Source organism: Paralichthys olivaceus, chromosome 24 (genome assembly GCF_024713975.1).
Source record: "Paralichthys olivaceus isolate ysfri-2021 chromosome 24, ASM2471397v2, whole genome shotgun sequence".
Lineage (NCBI taxonomy): Eukaryota > Metazoa > Chordata > Actinopteri > Pleuronectiformes > Paralichthyidae > Paralichthys > Paralichthys olivaceus.
The window spans coordinates 9,869,261-9,890,679 of NC_091116.1; the positions used below are offsets into that span (position 1 = coordinate 9,869,261).

At 41.8% G+C, this 21,419-nt stretch overlaps 1 protein-coding gene across 7 annotated transcripts in view; it reads left to right on the forward strand.

Moving 5' to 3' along the window:
• farp1 (FERM, RhoGEF (ARHGEF) and pleckstrin domain protein 1 (chondrocyte-derived)) overlaps positions 1 to 21,419 on the forward strand; it is a 48,686-nt gene that overhangs the window by 3,421 nt on the left and 23,846 nt on the right. For all 7 annotated transcript variants that reach the window (XR_011240519.1, XM_020102067.2, XM_069521438.1 and 4 more), the window contains exons 2-3: positions 2,661 to 2,887; positions 20,688 to 20,792. Coding sequence is in view for 6 of the 7 variants with exons in the window: in XM_020102067.2 (XP_019957626.1) it covers positions 2,714 to 2,887; positions 20,688 to 20,792 (279 nt within the window). In the remaining variant the exon portion in view is untranslated. The remainder of the gene's footprint in view (positions 1 to 2,660; positions 2,888 to 20,687; positions 20,793 to 21,419) is intronic.

Below are 21,419 nucleotides of genomic sequence, written 5' to 3' on the forward strand. Positions count from 1 at the left end.
GGAATTGATATCATGAGTGTGTGTGATTGAATTCAAGGCGACTGTTGGTCCTTGTTTGCTCCACTGAGTGATAATCTAGTTTTTTGCAATGTTTAACTTTGTGTATGTTTTGTTAAGAAGGCGTCTGACCTTGTTATCTGTCTACTTTCACACTGAGGTCAAAGGCGGCTACTCAGGCATTCTTGAAGGCATTCTGGTTCTTTTAACCACAACAGTCTGGCTATTCTCATTGTTGATTTATCAGAGTGGAAATGTCCTGTGCTAATGCCCAAAATGTCTTGTTTTGTAAGATATTCAATTTAAAGATATAATACTAAACAAATCTTCATTAAATGTGTAAAACAATTAGACTTGTATTATATATTTTTTTGACTTGTGTACTTACATTATCCACAATGAGAAATCAGGACATTTGTTTTTGACCTTTTAATTGTGTGGCTTTGCTCGTCTCTGCTATAACTTCCAGTTCAATGTATGATGAAGGAAAACACCCGGTTAGCCAGATAGCTAATTCCACTGTTTGTATTGCTCACTGGTAATGATCTCATTCATTGCCATTCGCTGTGTAAGGTAAATAAATCTTCAATACGCTACCTCATCCACAAACACGATTTGAATTGGCTATTATAATATTTTCAGATTTAGTTGTCCTCACCATAAACCTCCCATCATCACAGCCTCGCAGACAACATGTGACCATGCGCTCAGTGGATTTCAGGATGGTGGGCAGATTACCACAAATTACACACCGGGTTTACTCTGTAGATTTGGTTAAAAGAAAGCGGTTCTTCTCCTAGGCACATCTGAAGGAGGCTCTTGAATCGGACAGGCCCATTAATCCAATAATACACTTTTATTTGCTCTTGAAAAACAGGCCCTGGACGTGGTGATGCATTGCTGGGAAACACTCATACAGGGTGAATGTTCTGCACCAACCATCTGCTCCTTAGTATTTAGAACTAAGAGGGAATGGCTTATTCCTCACTATGGATTAGGGAGGCCTGAATTTGGGGCTTTATTGACCTATCGTGATTATTCTTTTTATATAAACACATAAAATAAATGGTGCACTCTTGAGGAGAAACACATATTTGACCTTGACCTAAAAGACCTTTCACTTCGCATTTCTGTAGCGACAGCCACCGCTGTTACTTACATCTATACAAAGCCAATATCGATTGATGTATTGCTCGAGCTTGATTGTTCACCATCAGGAGGATGGATGCTGCTCAGAGGACGGAGAGAACGATCCAAGGAGGTGTTAATCAACATGTCCAACAGGTCCCTAATGGTTAATTGATTTACCAGTTTATTGATGAGGAGTAATAAGATGTATTGACTGCACAGGTACAAATGTGACTGACCAGAAGATAAAACAGGATTTTCACCTCGTACAAAGCAAAGAAAAAGGAATCCAACAGGTTTATGTTTGTATTTATTCCCGTTGTCTTGCACCAATGCACTTAGACGCGTAAAATCGTACGACTGTTGATCTAAATTAGTGCTTTTGTGTGTACCAGGGCAGCTCAGCAGCGTGTAACCCTCATCCCCACGTTTACCCCCCTGACCAATGTTCTAAAACATTCCTCAGCCCTGATGTCACAGAGCGTCTGAGAGGATATTTATTGTCTGAGGTTGAGGTTTATCAAGTGCGGGACGCTAAAGACTTTGTATGTGTGTGTGTGAAAGAGGAGGGTGAGGAGGGGGGGTGGGGGTGCTGAGTGTCTATCTGTGTGTTCTCAGGCCGTATCTCATCTGCCCTACTTGTGGAGCTTTGATTCAAGTCTGAACTGGTCTCTCAGCAGAGCTCGGTGTTTGTAGGAAACACAGTAAATCCCACCTGCATGTGCTTCACCTGGAAGAAATGAGCACATGTGTGTGTCTAGCAAAGTGTGAGACACGTCCGTCTGCTTCTCTGTGCACACTGACTGAATGTCTTGTGGTTTTTAGACATTTTGCACAGCCAATTTAAACCAGACTGAACTTTTTGGCATATTTCTTGAACTAATTCAGCACAAAGTCTCTCTCCTGGCAAATGTTCCCTCATTGCCACAACACAGCCTCTTACTTTCTTTTAAATCTAAGACTTTCCTATTTTATCTTTTAATCTTCATTTGAAATATTTCTTTTCTCTGTTCCACCAAAATTAGCTAGCATACATAGTATCATAATGTTACATAACGTTAAGGTGCAGCATCAGCATCTAGACTTCACTAACTGTCAATTGGAGCTTGAGCCAATTAAAAATGAGTGTCTACTTGACCTTGGACTGAACGCCGTTTTTATCCATTTGCACTGCAGACAAAAGCCAGATGTTAGTGGGTTTTTAACTAGTGGAAATAAATACATCAGTAAAACCCCAAAAGACCTTTAACAAATGCCTTTAAAAGTAATACGGGGATACCCTACAAGGAAGCTGTGTACAGAAATGTACTATCACCCTGGACGGTTCTATTTAGGCTGCATGCCTATGTAAAAGCTTGGGTGTTAGAGAAAATGCCTGACTGCTCCAGCCTGCTGTATATTTAAGAAGCCAAAAAATCAAAAATACCTCAAATCACATAGTGAGATTGTTGGCTTTGCTGCGTTGAAGCACATAAAAAGACATAACCCCAAATTTTGAGAATAACTAGCGCTCTTTATCTTTCCCCCCTCCCCAGACGTAAACAGAGGTCCCTGCAGCTCGAAAGCACCACACCGCAGCGTCGACGCCATGGTTGAACCCGCCGACAGGACGTCCACAGCCGGGCAGAGGCTGGGCGCCCCTGAAAGTTTCGGGGTGTCCACGCTGGAGCCGGGCCTGCATCCTCCTGCTCAGACTCCCGGGAGGCTGGTCTCCATACGGGTGCAGATGCTCGATGACACGCAGGAAGTCTTCCAGATATCTGTGAGTAATGAGTGTGTGTGCTTCTGCTTTTGCTCACATGAACCTCTGGATGTTTGCGAAATGTGTGTCAGAAGACATTTTACTCATGAAACCTGCTCAGTGTAAATATAACTCTTGCAGACAAATTTAATCGATCTATCCGACTGTCAATCAACATTTCAATCGTTGTGGTTCTTAGGTCCAACTCCAGTATTACCTTACTTCATTTCTTGTCATCGTCAACCGTATTCTTTCCCATCATTAACTCTCTTATACAAACTCTATACTGTTTGTATATTCCAGTCTGTGTTCACCCTGATCTGGCATCTCAAGTGCGTGTGTATATAAGTGTGTGTGAGTATGTGTTTGTCCACAGCAGCTCTCTGACTTCCTCATGCTGTTTAGAGAAAGGACTCCTCAGAGAGGCTGCACCACCGGCAGCTTTAATGACATTGGTGCTTTGCTGCTCTGGTATGTGATCTCTGGGCGGGTGTTGCATCGCTGTCTGAATTAATGTCTGTTGCAATGCAAGCTGATGGAGGGGTTTCATTTCATGCCCTCCTCTCTGAATCAAATGTGTTTTTTTCCGGAAAAATCTCAGCCACCGTGCTCAGCTTTATAGCTTTACATTTTGCAATGATAATTTATATCGAATCTGCAAAGAGCCACTGCCTCAGCTGGCGTGTGGAGCAACCAGAGATGCTAGTTTGGGGGGGGGGGGGGGGCCTTAATTGGCTGTTGCGAAAATGCCAAGAATGTATGTGGTCGTTAGTGTGTCAGTGCCTGAGGATGTCTGTGGCTGAGCAGACAGTTTGACATAGGGATGAGCTCTGGTGTCTGTGGGAGGGAGAGAGAGCAAGAGAGAGAGGGAGGAGGAGAGAGGGAGAGAGAGATCCATAAAGTCACTTTCTGTTCATTAAACAAAACATCATTCATTGCATCACAGCTCTAAAATATTCATTGGTGTGAATGTGAAAGTGAATGTTTTATTTTTTTTGCCTGTTCGGGGTTTACCCTGCCTCTCACCCAATGTCAGCTGGGATTGGCTCCCAATGAACCCCTGCAAACCTTTAAGGATAAGCGTCATAGATAACTGATGGATGGATGGAATTGCATCACTATGTAGCATAGATTATAAATGTCAATTGTCAGCACACATTGGTCACACACAGTTCTGTCACTATATTCTTGGAGCTACGTTGGCTTAATCCTCTTCTTTCTTGAGTCACTGAGATGATATCTGCGGAGCAGAGTCATGTCCAGGAGCTCAAAGCTGAGACATGTGTGCTCATTGTGGACAAATGACCCAGATTACAACTCTTCTGTTTACCGTCACCTAAAACACAAACTGCCAGGTCAACATTGAGGAAGCTTTGATTAATGTGATGGGTGTAATTTCAGACAACATGGTTCTCCGGAAAGAAACAGCAGTTGTCCTCATGACGTGTATCTACCTCCCCCGTGTCCTTTCCTCCTCGGTGTCACACACACACACACAAATACAACGAGAAGTGGTCTATATCTCTGTGGAATATCTTTGGACGTCAGTGCTCAGAACCCATCCTGGCACAAGGCATCAGCTGACGACAGCCACATGATCCCAAAATGCTACACAACCACACACACTAGGATGTGATTGTTCGTTTGCTGTCACAAGAGCCAAATTTGAACCACTGGACAGGGAATAATAACGAGTGGAGTGTTGATGGGAGGAATAATAAAGGTGTACTGCTGCTTAAAGAGGAAAAATAACAGTGAAAGGAAGAGGTGAGAAAGCGAACCCACTAAATTAAAGACAGTTGGTTTCACAGCTTATCACAGATTCCTTGAAATAAGGCCTTTGAGCTTGACTCACCTAATCAGACTTTTTTTTTATGTTGCAATGCCTTCCAGTGTGTTTGCACAATAGGTGTAGACTTGCATGTGACTCAAAAGATAAACCTGCAGCTTACACAAATGCTCACCCGGGTTTTTTCTCACTGCAGGGGGTGAAGCATCTGCAGAGTCGGAGCAATGAATTTATTTATTATTAACAGTTGAATTAACCTACTGCTGCAGTGTGGACTTTTTTGATTTGCATGCTTGATGTTTGACTTTTAAAGGACTTTATAATAGATAAGGATTTACTGATTCAACTTTTGTTTAGTCTGATACCAACGTGTAAACTCAGGGCATCAGCTGAGAGTGAGAATTTATATATTTCTTATCTCTTAACCCTCAGGATTCACCGATCATGCCGCTGTGATCAAATCACATGATGTTTCTTGTGTGTTATTGGGGCCACTATCTTGATATTGTATGTGAAAAGTGAAAAATGTATTTTATGATCATATAGGGAATGTGCTGAAAGAAGATACCAAATATCTGCTTGGTAAATGTTTTTAATATGGCATGTAAAGGTAAACCCAAAATAGGCCCAGACTTAAAATGGTTAAACCAAAATGGACATTCTGAACTAATGTTGTATGAATCTTCTATAATGTTTTTTTTTAAATTTACTTCAGCTTTTAATTAGTTAAACAGATACAAGTGCAAAATTTCAACTACGTGCTGATTGAAAAAGTGCATGAAATAATTATATCAAGTCAGTATTTGCTAACGTGGGCTATCTGCTAAATGTACCTTTAAACATTTATTCATTTCATATAGAGCTCCTTCCTGATCCTTTCAAAAAGTCAGAATCAAGCTGTGACTGATCCGACAGGTTGGATCTTTGCACCCTTAAGAGCAGCTGGCTGTTGACGCTGGGTCTGACCCTTTGTTTCCCAGTTTGAGTTTAGTTTGATATCATGATGCCACAGTTTGCTCATTATTTGAATGCATATTCCACACAGAATGAAACTTGACCTTCAGAGCTTCAAAAAATATATGTATTAAATCATCATCATTTGTTTTTATTTAGTATATTATCCAATTTATTTTCTATCAGCTGTGTCCTCGGGCTGTCAGTGGGAATATGCATCTCCCCAGCACCATAGGCAGAGTCTATTATCCAGATTCCCATGAGGAATATACTTGAATGAGATTCTAGAGAGTTGTAGGGACATCATTTTAATCTAATGTATTTTTTCCCTTCATAGATTTATAGAACAAGATAATCAGAATTCTTTATAACTTAATGTAATTTCCTTTGTCTTTCTCTGATCTGATGTTGAGAAACTGTAGTTTGTGTGTACTTCATCAATAAAACATCATGACGAGACATTGGCACACACTGCATTAGTGACCACTATGGCTACACACACACACACACACACACACACACACACACACACACACACACACACACACACACTGGGAGGCTTCATTATTAATTTGCAGTGGAAGCAGCATGGTGGAGGAGTGTGTGAGTGCAGAACATTATCACCCACTCCCACTTGCTAAATAATTGAAGGTAGAGAGGATGTGAAGTGTGTGTGTGAGGCTTCATCTGCAGTGTGTTTGCCTGCTGAATAATGGAGGAAGTATGTTTCTCATTTGCTTAGAGTTGGTCTCACCTATTTAATTGTAGTTCAGTATCAGTGAAGCCATTCATTTAAGCTAATTGTGGCTTTGGCTTTGCACTGGATAACCCAGAACATAATATTCCTCCTCTGTCCTGCAACACACAAATTCAGGAACCCACAATTGTACATATCATGCTCCACTTTTGACTCAGCTCTTTTCATAATAAGTTCAATTACATTTTTAATCTGTTTAAGCCGCAGTGCTTACTTGTATTTCACAGAGAATCTTTGTTGTGTGATTATTTTTTTTCCCTCACAAGAAATGCCCGCTGCCCCAGATTCGCTAAGTTGATGTTCAGGTCACGGCATCTGCGATTTGAAGGGGAGATTCCAAAGGAAACCATTTTGGTTTGTGTGGTGGAAAAAAGGAACAAGTGACTGCACTTGTTAAAGGAGAAGAAGATTTTAAAAACTAATTTAGGGGCAATAAAGGGAGGAGAAAATGATAATGGCTTTCCCATCCCCTCTTACAAAAGTCAGTAATCTTCCAAAGCCAAATGGAATATGATGCATTGTTTTTGGTAATTTCCTCTATAATGAAAGTAGCAGGATTATTATGTTTTTTATTTCAACAAATTTAATGAAAGACAAGAAAACAACTATTGTCCATGCAGCTAAAGACTGATACAGCTTATTAATATCCAAACACTCTTGCACTGGGCGACATGCTTTTCCATGCAGTTCATGTGAAGCCATTGCTGCTGGAGAATACTCGGCTGAAAATAGATCCCTCCAATGATTCTTTTTATTCCTCATTGTTCAACAGTTTGTAAAAACCAGCAAATCCAATGGTTTTGGGGGAAAATGCCTTTATTTAACTTCAAGAGGAAAGAATATACAGTAGCTTGAATAAATTAAAGGAGATGGACTAATTCTCCATTTGAAGCAAAACAAACAAAAGAGAGAGAGAGGTCTGTGGAGCAAAACAAGAAGACGGTGAATTTTATATTTCGCTTTTTGTTCCTTTCAATTCTGCATGACAATGTTTTTCTTTTTGATTTGCACACATTTTATTCTCTGGTGGTCGTCCGTGGTGTCTTTGCAGCTGTAATTCACTTCTCTTCTGTGACTTGCCCGACATTATGATGTCAAAGATGAAGTCCCCGCCCTGTGATTAAGACCAGCATATGGAGCCACATGTGCCCTGACAGAGCTTTCACTCTCCCATTGCACATCCATCATCTCTTTCCTGCGTCTCAAAGGTGATATAATACAAAAGGAGAATGCTGTCCTTTCCCCCCATCTATCTTTCAATCAGTGGAGTCTGATTGGTTATTACTTTTTTCTGTCTTGTCTAGCATGTTGACCTTAATCCCTGCAAGACCACCCAATATATCCACGTCAAGATTGACGTTCTCAGTGGACGTCATGCGAAGGACAGAGTTGAAAGGGGTGTGTGTGAGATCACTGCGAGGGTTTTTTGCTGCATGATCGGATTGTGGCTTTATGATCTGCATGGCTCCTGACCTTTTGTGTGTGTTTTTGTCTAAAAGTGAGCTAGGGAGCGATTCAGGACCACAGGGGGGAGGGTTACAAGGATTAGGATGATGGAAGCGCTTTACAGACGACATCATTTGATGGACTAGCAGTCCCCCAAGGCCTGATAGATGAGTTACAAGTCCCCTGCCACAATTATGCTCACACACACACACTCAATGTGGTACGATGCAAAGCAGTTGACATTTCAAATGGATGAGCCTTTGTGCTGCCGGCTGCCTCGGGAGTAAATGATACACCTGGAAGGAGCAGATATGAAAGGACTGAGAAAGGAAGATAGTGAGTCAGTTACACCTTTTCAAAAATGACAAAAGGAGCAGTGGAGTCACGCAAAGATACTTTTTCTTTTCAATCCCTTCAAAATTAACATTTGATTTTGTTTTTTTCTTTAAAGCCGTTTTCAATAATAAACTGTGGGAATTGTCCAGAAAATTGGGTCTGGACATTTTCCAGACACGTATGAAGAAGGCAACAAAAGATTTTTGGGATCAGACGGGTCCACAACAACCGGACGATGACCCGAACATTCAGGCAAGGGATAGGCAGGACATGATGTAAAAATGTCTTCGTGTAAATAATGTGTTTTTGTTTACAGAACATTGACCCTTCTTTTATTCTTTATTTAAAAAACATCATCAACACGTCCACTCATTCTCCAGAAAATGTCCTTATGTATTCTCACATGAGCTCACAAAGTTCAACTGACTTGGATGTTTGCGTTCTCATGCAGGAAAATACCCACACTTGCATGTCTGTAAGAAGCTTCAGCCTGAAGTTGTATTAGCATGTCAGTGTTTTCAAGCCAGACCCTTCTGCTCCGTTAAAAACGCACATGTAGGTTAAACAGGGTCTCATCCCTGCTCCACAGCAGAGGTATGACTGCCTCATTGTTGTGCCTCCACCACAGAGACCTCGGCTGTTTGGCCCTAACAAGAGCTGGAGAAATTAGTTTTAGTGCAGCCCTCCCATTAGTGAATTAGTGCGCACAGAACCAGACAGTCCCAGTTTGGTCCAGACTGACTCATTAAGTTGTTTTTAAACTTACAAGAGTCAGCTCGAGTGCTCAAATAAAAGTTGGGGATGTTTGTATTTGCTCCTCTGAAGAATTTTGCCCTGAAGCTGAGATTGAATTATTTCCCCTCTCGTCTCCAGAGCTGCTCTCTTTCACAAGAGAGAGCGAAAAGAGATGGACAGGGAAGTGATACAAGATAAAGGAAATGTGTTTTTGATACTTGGAGCCAAATTATGATCATGTGTTTGCTGGTTGTCTAAAGTTGGCAGAAGTACAGACAGCTTTAAGTTGTGGTGATTTGGATGTGTGGGTCGAGGGGATGGTTAAAGACAGTGTATCATCGCTATTTCAGGGTGAGGCTGAAATGCTGGGTTCTCTGGTGATCTCTGCACTTTTTCAACCTCTTCTCTCTCTTTTCCTTTCTCCTCCTCTCCTCTTGTCTTCTTTCCTCCCCTCGTCTCTTCTTGTCTCATCTCCTCTCTCTCTCTTTCTCTTGATCCTCCTCCATCCTGTTTACTCTACAATGGGAGCTTGAAAACCAAAACCTCTCCTCTGCTCTTTTCTCTTTCTCTTCTACTCCTCTCCTGTCCTCCTGGAGCACGTACAGTACTAACAGTAGCATTTGTCAGGCCTCATTCATCATCATCCACAGAGAGCTGCTCTGTGTGTTAACCCACCTCTCCCTCCCAGTCCCTGTTCAATCCAGTACTGTAACACACCATTACATATAGTGATGCTGTTTATATGACCTCACGAGGGCCACATAAATCCACGTTACATGTTTATGTAGTTTTATAGCTCCATGTGCATGAATATATCTCCAATGCGTGCATGCTAGGACAGACTCTTAAGGTGAGTTAAAGACAGTCCTATTAAAATAAATATTTGATTAGATTTGCAGATGAAATATCCCTCCCCCTCTCATAGGCAGGCATGAATAAATGATGCATTGTTTTTTTATTTTTATTTTTTAAAATCATTTAATATACGGTTGATGCACCATCCTCCCTTTAGCACTGAGCTAACACACAGCACAGACCTCAGAGGACTTTCGAACTACATCACTAAAAGGGATGCATCACAGACTGTAAAGATGGACGACTACAGCGACCCAAAAGTGAAGGCAAATCTCCATCTTTATTAACAGTTTATGATCCTGCATCTGTTTTCAGGTCTAGCTGATAAAATCTGCCAGCGGTCGTCATTTCAGTGGACGGCCTGCTTTCCTTTACGTCTCCATGAAGTCAACGATCAAATTGCTGGAATTAAATCGGCCTTCAGAATCACCACAAACCGCGCAGTGCATGGATGCAAAGTTTTGACAAGTGTAGCCATGGTGATAGGAGGCTCACAGCAACGAGCCAATCAAGGCAAATGTCAAAATATCTGAATTAGAAATGTTCTCGGATCCTCTGTGGTGTCCCGACCACAGGTTTGAGAAACATGTCGATGCAGCATGCCTGCATACAGAGTCTCAGCTCTGTATTATGTAATGGTTGGCCTCCACTGTCTCATTCCTGTGGTCAGAGACCTCAGAGAGGGACTTCTGACTGTAGACTGACTTTCCTCTCAGCTACTTCTTATTATTTTGCCCTATGAAGTTGACCTTAAGTTTGACCTGAGTGTGGATCAAAGGAAAAGAGCATTTCCATACTGTGAAAGTAAAAAAAAAAAGAACATTTAAAGAAGTGAAAATTGTATTTTTGTTGTCAGCCCTCCCCCATGCTGTGTAACACTGTGGTGTTACATGGTTTCAGTAGAAGCATGCCTTCTGCTTTTAGGGTGGGTGTGTGCACATGGAGCCACGTGGAAGCATTTAGACGTGCTGAGTTCAAAGACGGGGCCACAGACAGAGCTGCCTCTGAGCTAGGAAGGAGGGAATGAGGGGACAAGACAGAGAGATTATGACCCAGTAAGTGGAAGACTATTTCTGAAGCAGGCGATTCCCGAGGGGTTGTTTCTGAAAGGGAGCTAGCTGGGGGTAGGAAAGAAACAAAGTGGGCCCCACTGAGGAAAACAGACGCAGTGTTTCGATAGAGGGGAAAAAGAGAGATTGCAGCGCTTGGGAGGGAGTGAAAGACGCATACAGACACACATCCGACTCCCACAGAAGCTGGTGAATGAGCAAACACAGTCCGCTGTAGAAGGGATCTTTTTTTTTTTTTTGTAACTGCTGTGAATGAGGTCCCCAGTGATGAAGGCCAATAGTGGAAGAGCTGGGCCCCATTCAGGGTAATCACTGTACCTCCTCTACACAAAACCACCGTTACAATTTAGTCGTTTTATTTTGTGGATTACGAGTCTTGGTTTGGAGCTGGGGCAGTGATTGCGGTGAAACTCTGACTATTGCTTTTACAAATTTGCCTTGTCATTATATTCTCAACAGTGGGATATTGATTATTTCCTGTATTCGATTGGAGTTGTGGTACTACAATAATAATATCTCACCCACCCTGTCACCATGTGGTAAAAACTCAACGTGTCGTTTTAAACACAATGTAAAATGAACATTATCTTCTGGCTGGTGGGTTTTATCACCACCACCAGACACCCTGGCAGGTATCCAGCTCTGTATTTGACAAATGAATCTGGCTGAGGTTGAAAAACAGAAGCTGTACGGTGTATTTAATGACACGTGTTGCTGTTGGACTCAGTACGTAGCTTGAGGCAGCAGTGCTATTTCTCCTAATCAGATCAAATTTTCTGTAGAATGAGGCTTTTTGATTGTTCGGCCTCCTCTACCTGGAAACTGAGGCCTAATTTGTCAGGCCGAGGCATTTAGGGGGGAGCCAAGTTTGTACAAAGTAACTGAAAATGAACCTTTTACGCTGATTTCTCTGGCGTGAGCTCGACAGATGTTTATGGCCTCCTCGTTCCAGCTGTAGCTGCTGCCATAAATCTTCTCTCGATGATGCCGGAGAGTATTTAGCTTGTGTCAGGGTTTTCCCTTGGTATAGGTGATAAAGTCACAGCTGAGGCAGAGGAGGGGTGGGAGCAGGACTTCCCCCCAGGAACACATTGTATATTCGAGAATCACATAAGAGCAATGCAGGCAAATGGTCTTTCCCATTTTCATGTAAGAACCTAAAGGAAGTTTTCTATCACCGCCAAAGAATGTATGTTTCTTTAATGAGCAGGATCATGCAAAAACTATTTGACTGATTACAGTAAAACTTGGTGGAGGTATGTGTCATGGAAGAACCCTTTAAATTTTGTTCTGGATTCAGGATTTGTTTCGGGTACTGAAATCTTTGAATGTGTGTCCTTGGTATGGGAACCTGAAAAGAACTGCATACGAGGTAGCAAGGAGTTTAGCTACCAGATTAAAACCCAAGGCGCTTTATTAGATTTAGATATAAAAGACCACTGAGCTACCTCATTCAGTGTCTGACGCAGCTCTGGACCGAGCTGTGTAACCCCTCTCCTTAGTCTTTGGACATCATTGAGTGAGACTGTGGGAGCACACAGCGCTCGGTCTTCCCTCAATAGGTGATGTGTTTCTTAATCTCCCTCCTCGCTCCCTCCTCGCCTCCATCTGGATGTTTTCCAGAAGCCTTGGTGGAATTCAATGGCGTTTCCCCTGCTGCGCGTTTCTCCGAGAAACTAGCGGAGGAATGCGTGCTCAAATGTGATGTTTTGGAGAAAAGTATTTCACCCTTCCTCACCTTCTAGTTCTTTCCTCTCCTGCTTTTTATTATCAACTCCAGACTCAATGCCTCACTCTCTCTCTCTCTTTCTGTCAAATGATTTCGTCATGCTTAGATGTCATCAGTCGTGCAGCGCTGAAAGTCAACCCCATCATAATTCACTTTTACAGAGACTGTTCCTTTACATCCCAGACTGGGACATGATGAATCGCTATCAACCCTCCTCTGACTATGGCTGTGATTGATTTATTTGATTGAAATGTTGTAGTCTTTTAAGCTCATCGGTTTTTGGGAGCATTTCTTTTGATTTTTCATTTCCAGTTGAAAGTTTGTGTGTGTTTGTGTGGGTGCTGACACTGTCTTATCCACTTTAAAATGCACTGAAGGTTGTTAGGCTCTGGCATAAATAAGTTTTGTTGATAACTTGTAAATCATCAAATGTGTTTACTGCAGGCGTAGTTAAATTATTACATTGTGTTTTCCCACACCCTTTTTATTTCAACAGCAACACAATCCAGGCTTCGGTATCTACACCATTAATAATGATTTAACTTGTCTTTATCTGTATTGTCAAACATTTGTGAGTCATAGTTTTAACCTGCAGACGTGAACTTAAAGGGGACACAGGATGTCACTTAATATCCTGTAGAAGAAAACATAAAAATGTATTTTCAGGGAAGTTGGAGTTATAATAGGTTGCAGTGGACATTGGAAATAATGACATCACGTCTGCAGGTTGAGGTTTGACTGACTTGTGATGCAGAGAAGGAGGACTGGAGCGACTCACAGTGACATACTGTCAGACACTTAAAATAAAAGCCTGCAGCATTTGGTCAACTGTTTGCCTTTTATCACCCTGCTCCAGATGCTTTTAGGAGACAAAGCAGTTGTATGCTGTGAAATTTACAGTCCTCATTATTTCACGAGGCGTTGTACAAACGTCCCTGCCACCATTCTGCCCAAGACCCTAATTGCTTTTTTTAATGGTACAACACTGAACATGTATTCCCCTCTGCTGCTCAATTTAATTGTCTGCCTCAACTGTGCAGTGAGCTGTGACGTGCAGACACACACACACACACGCACACTGAGACACATTGTTGTCTTCATCGCAGCCTGTAGGCATTTTCATCATCCTGCATCAGGGGTGTTGCCAGCTTGATTTCCCACCGCGGCTCGCTGTCACTGCAGAACACTATAGCAGGTGTTCTACCACCATGCTGTTTATTCACCAGTCCAGTTAGGCATATGTGTGCGTGTGTGTGTGAACCCTGAGTCCTTTCCCTTCTGGCAGCAGGGAGGAACCGGCCACTGGGTTAAGCCATTTAACGTAATCTTATAGACAGAATGTTATTGGTGGGCAGTCGAGGAGGGAGGAAGCCTCGCCCAGCTGTCCCACTGCTTAGTGGTATTTTGTATTCCTCTATTTTTTTTCTTGAGGGGAAATTGCACTCTCTAGGCCAGTGGCATTCTTTAACCTCAAACCAGGATGATACCGAATCTTTACGAAAAATGCCCCAAAATGAACAATTCAAGAAACATCACCTATCAGTGGATGCAGCGATTTGAAAAGCTGTACCACTTTAAATTTGCATCATTCAAGATGATGCATTAGCCAATGCTAAAAAGTTATAGGGAAAACTCACTGGCATTATTTTTCTCTGACATTAGCAGAGCGGCAGCCGGGTTAACCAGTGCATGATGGGGGTGGGGGGATCTTTGTCATTTGTCATTAAGCAGCTCCCTTAATTCCAAAGCTGAAGAACTCGCACCACGGCAGTGACTCTTAACATGACACTACTAAAGCAGATTTGATCCACTATACTGTGTTTGATCCTGTAAAACATCGCCTCAGAGAACAACCCCCCAATCTGCCTCATTTTCTAATCGTTACAACAGTTAGTGAGGAGATTGGACAAAATGCCGGCACAGAGATAGAGGAGCGGTTAGACCTTAAGAAAATACATCTTCCCTTTGTGCGTCACCGCAACTCAAGCTGCGTCTTTTCTGTTGATTTTTGTCCCATTGGCCTGAAGTTTAGCAACAGGACACAGCATGCTCTCTGGTGTGATGTCCTCATATCAGTTTCACCAGAGAAAATAAATAAATATCAATATCTTTTTGTCTTCAAATGTCCATATATCTAACTTTCTTATACATTTGTTATTTCTTTTATCGTGTATATCTCATAGTTGTTTTTTTACTAGCAGGAGACAGAGGGAAGAAACTCAACAGCTCTGAGGTGTTCTTACTTTGTTATTTTTTTCCCCCGTCTTTCCCCCCGTGGAGAGTTCTTATCGTCAGTCTCACCCATCTGGTTTCTATCCCTGTTGACATAAGTAGAGTCCTACAGACCAGACCAGCGCTACAGAGGAGAAGTGCCTTTCAAACCCCCTTTTACTTCATGCCAATTCACTTCAAGACGTTTTCTTTTGTTTCGTGCATGTGTGGCGTCATGAGTTATTCTGAAAAACACATTTCTGCCAAGAGTAAGATAAGTCTTGATTGGAGTCTGCAGTTGTTCAGATCAGTCCAGTGGCCTTTTTTAGTAAAATTTCATAAGAAATTCTTAAATTTTTTTGCATCACGTCATTTGATTCAGCAGCACTCTAGGCTTTCTCTGTAAACCCTCAGCGCATCACCACAAATGGTTAGAATGTTTTACTTGGCCGTGGGTTTGCAGGGGAAGACGAGATCAGAGGAGAGAGAGCTGAAATACTGGAAGATAAACAAAATAATAAAAAGGTAAAATATATCCACATAGACTTTTAGATGGTATGAGCGTAAGATACAGTTTGTACGGTCTCACAAAGAGAACTCTTTATTAACGACTGACTTGCTCGAGAGATTTATTACTGTAATTTATGCATTTTCATTAACTGTTCATCTCCGACATAAAGGGAGCCCCAGGAAAGCAGTAAGAAGAAAAAAAAGGAATAAAGAGAAATAGAGGGAAATATATGGAGGTTTTCTCAGCTGCAGGCCTCCGGGGTCAAAAAGAGCTGGACGCAGACGCTGCAGCATGAGGACGTCTGGAGGAAGTGTGTTTGCTTGATTCTGTGTGTGTGTGTGTGTGTGTGTGTGTGTGTGTGTGTGTGTGTGTGTGTGTGTGTGTGTTTATACTGGCCGACTGCGTTGTTGTGTAACAGTGATGGGGTTGGGTTTGGCAGAGACGCACTCTGATGAGTAAACAGACTCGCTGACAGATTACTGGCAAGTGCCCCTGATAGGCAAAGACCCGAAATGGAGTCTGGACGCCAGACAAGGGATGGATTGACACTGGGCATGATCCAAAGAAAAAACAGAGAGTGAGTGAGAACTTCCATTTTCATCTCATATCTTCTGAGCTGTTTGATAGAACTCAGGCTTTGCTTTTTGTTCACTGTCACAAACAAAATACCTGCGGGATCCACCACAATCAATTTTCCAGCTGACTGTGTTGGATATAAATTTCTTATTTTGCTGTTGTGACACACAACCTCCAGACTGTTTTGTTCTGGGGCCACCACTATAATCCGAGTCTAGGGAATGAGTCATGTTATGAAAGGTAAACAGGAAGAGGAAGCAGTTGATGCAGCTGCTGCAACAAAAATGTTCTCTCCTGCTTTTTTGTTTGTTTGTTTTTGTTCTGACGCTCACTAGCTGGTAAAATGAGCAGTCATTTTTCTGTACTGTCCCATCCATAAAAGCAAGTTGTGTTTTCCTCATTAGCTTTTCACGGGCAAGAACATTGGATTTTTATGGTTTTAAATGGATTTAATGTTCCTTCTCCAACGTTTGGAGCTGTTTCGACGACTTCTTAAAGTCTCCACTCGTTCTCCTTTAGCTTTTAGATCTTGAAGCCAGATTCCGGCACAGTTCACTGCCGGACAGTCGGTCATTAAGGCTCCCTGCTAGACCTGCTGGCCTTCTAATTATCTTTAAAAAAAAAAGAAGAGCTGTGTTTGGTGTAAGGCCCGACAGAACAGCTGTGTGAAACTGGACCCTGCCTCTATGGATCCGACCTTGGCCTTTGCAGGTTGCTTTTACTGTCTGGAACTGGAGCTGGAAATTCTTAAATTCTTTTTCAGGCTCTTTATTGTGTGTCTGCATGTGAGTACACATGTCGATGAATGTTTCACTGTATGCACATACAGCAGAGAAATTCTCAAAGCCTCATTCCACATCTAGATAAGACACTATATCTGTCTGTCTGTGTGTGTGTGTTTTTGGCCGACTAAGAAAGGCTCATTGATGGAAGCCGTTGAATGAAGTGATTGTGATTTGAACTGAAAAGACCCCGGTCTGGGCTCCACGGGGGCCTAATCTGCTCTGCTCAGCTGAAAGATCTCAACGCTCGCACACTGCGGTTATTTTTAGACGCTCAAACTCTTAAAAATGTAAACCTCACCGGGGAGATTTCCCTGTGGTGCTTTGTCATTAACACTTTCCCTTCATCCCTGCACCAGCAAGTGTGACACCAGGCCTATTTTTATTCTCCAATTTTATCATAAACAAAACCTATATATATGGATATCATGTTTGACCCCAACCGAGTGTCCATTTCCTCTGCTGAAACTGCTGCCAAGATCAGAGCAGATCATGAGAACAGCCCGGACTGTTCCATTTTGAGTGCCACTTTCATCTGGTAAGCACCACTGTACTGTCTGTGTTAGAGAGTAGAAATTGTGAACTCAAAAGTAAGAACAGCTTTTCTTCATCATACAGTTTGTATCATATCCTCTTTAGAAATTTGACAGAAGTATAAGGATGGTATCCTCCACTGCCTTAGGCCGTGGCTGTCGATGGTGGCTATAATTGAAATGTTATCTAACAGGAAACTACTTCCTACTGAAAGAACCTCCTTAGCCACAAGCTGTATTTTGAGTTGGTCTCTGCGCCTATTACCAGTAAACAATCAGCGTCTTCTTCAAGTCATTTTCTTTCTAGAAAAAGTGAAGCTGTAAATTTAGAATAAAGCCGGGTATGGTACTAACACTTACACATATATAAATAGATCCTGATGGGAATTTATATCTGACAATACAAATATTTTAAGTATAAGGTGATTGAAAGACACAAGTAACTGAGGCAGAGTTTTGAAGTCAAATATAAATACAGATTTAAAGATAAATAACTGCAGCTATACAAAGTTGACTAACTGTAAAGTTCTGGTACAGCAGATGTTAGTGTATTTTTAGTTAAACTTCAATATTATTTGAAATTTAAACCTGCCTGTGTCACCTCTTAGATTCTCAGACTTTAACAGCCTCATCATCTTAACTTGTAGGGCCTCCTTCTTTCAGAGCTGCATTGACGAGATCCAGTTCAGCTCTTGCTGTTGTGAAAAGAGCTGAATCTGACCCCGCCTATTGGTTCTGAGCAGGATTGGCACACTGCTTTCCTCACTTCTTCATTTAAAACGTTTTCTTTTCCACTCAGGTATCCTCACAGTGTGGATTTTTGACTTTGTCGCGTGTACCACAGCTCCCTGTTTTCTTTGCATTAAACAATATCATTTGCTCAAGACACGAGCATCTTACACGAAACAAAGAATGTGGCACACGACTGTGAGACGATCACCTGTATGGTGACACCTCTAGTGATTGAGAACCCTCTGTTATTATAACTGGTTTTGATATTTCAAGATTTCACCCCTGTTCCCTCTGTGACATTCCCCTCTGCATACCACTGTCTTACATTACTTTAGTGTGATAGGGGATATCTCCCTAATGCATTCACAAAGGCCCGCTCTCTTTACCGGAGAAGGATTTGCTGATATTGAAGGAAATTGCTTTTTCCTAAAACACACTTGGAATTCAGCCTCGGCCGTTTGTGCAAAACGAGCTGTTTCCAAAACACACAGATTCTCTTATTCTTCTCTTTTTCTTTGGCTTCAATGTCATTTAATGTCATTCTCCTCTTTTCTCGACTCAAAAATGTAGTGGGTATGTAAAGTGGTGTCAGTGTGTCATATGGACAAACAGAATGGATTTAACGTATGTTCTGCAGCATTTTCTTTGAATATAAATGTCCATTTTAAAACATAATTATTTTGTCAGTTGAAGAAAGAAAGGATGTTTCTTATTCCGTCCCATTTTCTGATTTTTTATTTTTATTTTTTTTACTGCTTTTTAATCTGCGTTCAACTCAAATTCTCCTCCAACCTCCACCTCTCCCCTCTTAACCTCAATTAAACCAGATCACAGCCCAGATCTGGATCTCATCCAAACGTCGAGCTTTGTGGCATCTGACAGTCTCGCTCCGAGTTGTCTCTGTCATAACATGCAAGCAAGACGTCACTTAGCTTGTCTTTCAGTCAGATCGTGTCCATCTGCAGACGAACTGATGTGAAATAGTCAGATATCAGTTGTTTCTAGAGGCCTTTGTAGCTTGAAAGTGTGTGTGTGTGTGTGTGGGTGGTTGAGTACAGTATGTGGGTGTGTCCCTACAGACAGTCTTAACCACACAGAAACAGATGGACACACACACACGGTAGCCAGATGGTGACAGACTTGGCTCACACCGTGCCTTGCGCTGCTCTGATCCCTCTCCTCCTCATTTTTTCTGCTCACCACTCCCTCCTGTCTGTGGCCTCTATAGTGAAGTTTTTACCTCCATCCTTTTTTGTATCCTGTCACTCTGGCAGTTTTAACTTATTCTGTCTTTTGAATAGTACTTAAGATGAAGATTAGAAGATTCCAAAAAATTATGACTATAAATAATATCTTGAAATTGTGACAAATAGTCATAACTTTTTAGATTAGGCAATTGGAAATTTTAGTTGCTTTTAGACATTCCTCCAGACACTTTGGACATTTTCAAGAACTTTTCCTGCCAGCCTGGACCCAATTTTCCAGACAGTTTCTGGAGTTCATGTCTGAAAACCAGTTTTGATTTGCTTGGAATAGCAAAATGGCTCAATCCATATTCTGAAATGGAGTCAAACTGCAGCATGTGATAGTTTATTTTGATCAGCATTTACCGGGTAAATCTATGGCAAAACAAATGTCTCTTAATAATAGTTGAAAATCAGTGTTATTTCTGGCTTTCTAAGCAGCAACATGCCCATAACAGATCTAAAAGTAGAGGATATGTTACATTTTTGAAGATATTCAAGTAAAGGACATGTCGTCACCACTTAGATAGTTAAACTTAGCCAATAGAGTTGAGTATTTTGCAGCAACTCGTGTATATAAATGCCTTAATGGCATTAATGCCAGATGGTTTCTAATATTGTATGTATTGTAATTAAATCTGCGTACCACAACATTAAGTCTATAATGTAACAGAAAATGAGCAGTCCACAAAGGTAGTAAGATATTAAATGCACAATGCCTTGAATAAATTACATAGAATTTAGCAGTGATTTTATTTTATTTTAATGTTCAGGAAACAATAAACCAAGCTATAGTCTCAATATTTAGCATCATGAAATACCCCAGTCACAACACCATCACCCTTCCTTCAAATTTGTCTGTTGCTGATCTCAGTCTCAGATCTAGTTTTTGCCTGTGTGTGCCTGTCAGTGGCAGGAATGCGTGTCTTCATAACTACACATAACATACCTCCACTGGAGCCTCATCAGAGTCACTGAATGTAATAGCACGGTGTATCTCCTCAGAAGCTCCGCAGACTGACAGGGTGGCACCGTTTTGCTTGAACCGCCTCGGAGAAAATTGCTCTGTGCTAATTTTGGGTTCGCTTCCATGTCTGGGTCTCGTTTGGTCCCACATTTAGTCGTCATGCTTGTCGCAGCTGAAGGACTCCAGAGAGAACAATGGTTTACATGCAAACATACCAGCACTGGGCTGAGCAACATCATTTAACAGAACACAGATGATACTTTGAAGCACACATGCACTCTTTCCTGGGGCGTTGTGATTGTTTCTGAAGACCCCCAGCTGAGCCTGGGCCTCCAGCTACTCATTAGACACAAACCTGAAGCCTCAACCTCACATTAAGGTCAAAGGTCAGCAGCTTTTCAGGTGAGGGGACGCTCATTAGAAAAAATGGCATCAGGATTTGATTTTTTTATGTACCTGTCTCCTTTCACTAAGGAAACTAATTAGGTTAAAGCACTTCGCTGTGTGACAATGTGGCGTCTGCATTTCTTCCTCTATCCTCCACTTTCATCTTAATTGAATTTGTTTCTCTCCACCTCTCTTCTTATCATCCAGCAACGTTCTCCAGGCAAAGTGCTGTTTGACCTGGCTTGTGTCCATCTCAACCTGACTGAGGGAGACTACTTCGGACTGGAGTACCAGGACCAGCGCAAGATGACGGTATGACTCGCTGCACACACTCTCAGTGTTGTTGTTTTTTGCAGAATACATTTTTCAACCCTTTTCTTAAATATTCCAAGTTAACATTTTGCACAAAAGTACAATAAACATCATCTGTCTTTACTCTTTTTAATGCTGCAATTGTGAAAGTAGCCAAATCCAATAGTATTTCAATGATACATTTAAAGCCCTGTGACTTGCACAGATCTACATTTAGCATCCAAGATGTTTTCACAGCACACACAGAGGATTTTCTCTCCTCCATGTGGTCGGGAGGATCTCAGCGAAGTTTCCTTCTCACTTTCCCACAAGTTAACTTTAGCCTAAATGACATGGGTGCACACTCCACTTCACGCGAAGGTTGTGATTAGTCCCACGTAATGTAATGGAAGAGCTCCATGCACCACACTTTGCAGGGGAGAGTTACCAACGATTTAAGACGTTGCAGCTTTCACCTGGACTTTCTACATGTTTTATGAAAGAAGCAGCTGGTTGCAGATGCCTTGGGGCCCCCATCTGTAGTTTGTTGTCGTCTCTGCGTAATAAAGGAAACCATAGCTGGAGGATAAGAAAATCATAGCTGCCCCATTCATGTATCAACATGCACATACAAACACTTTCAATATA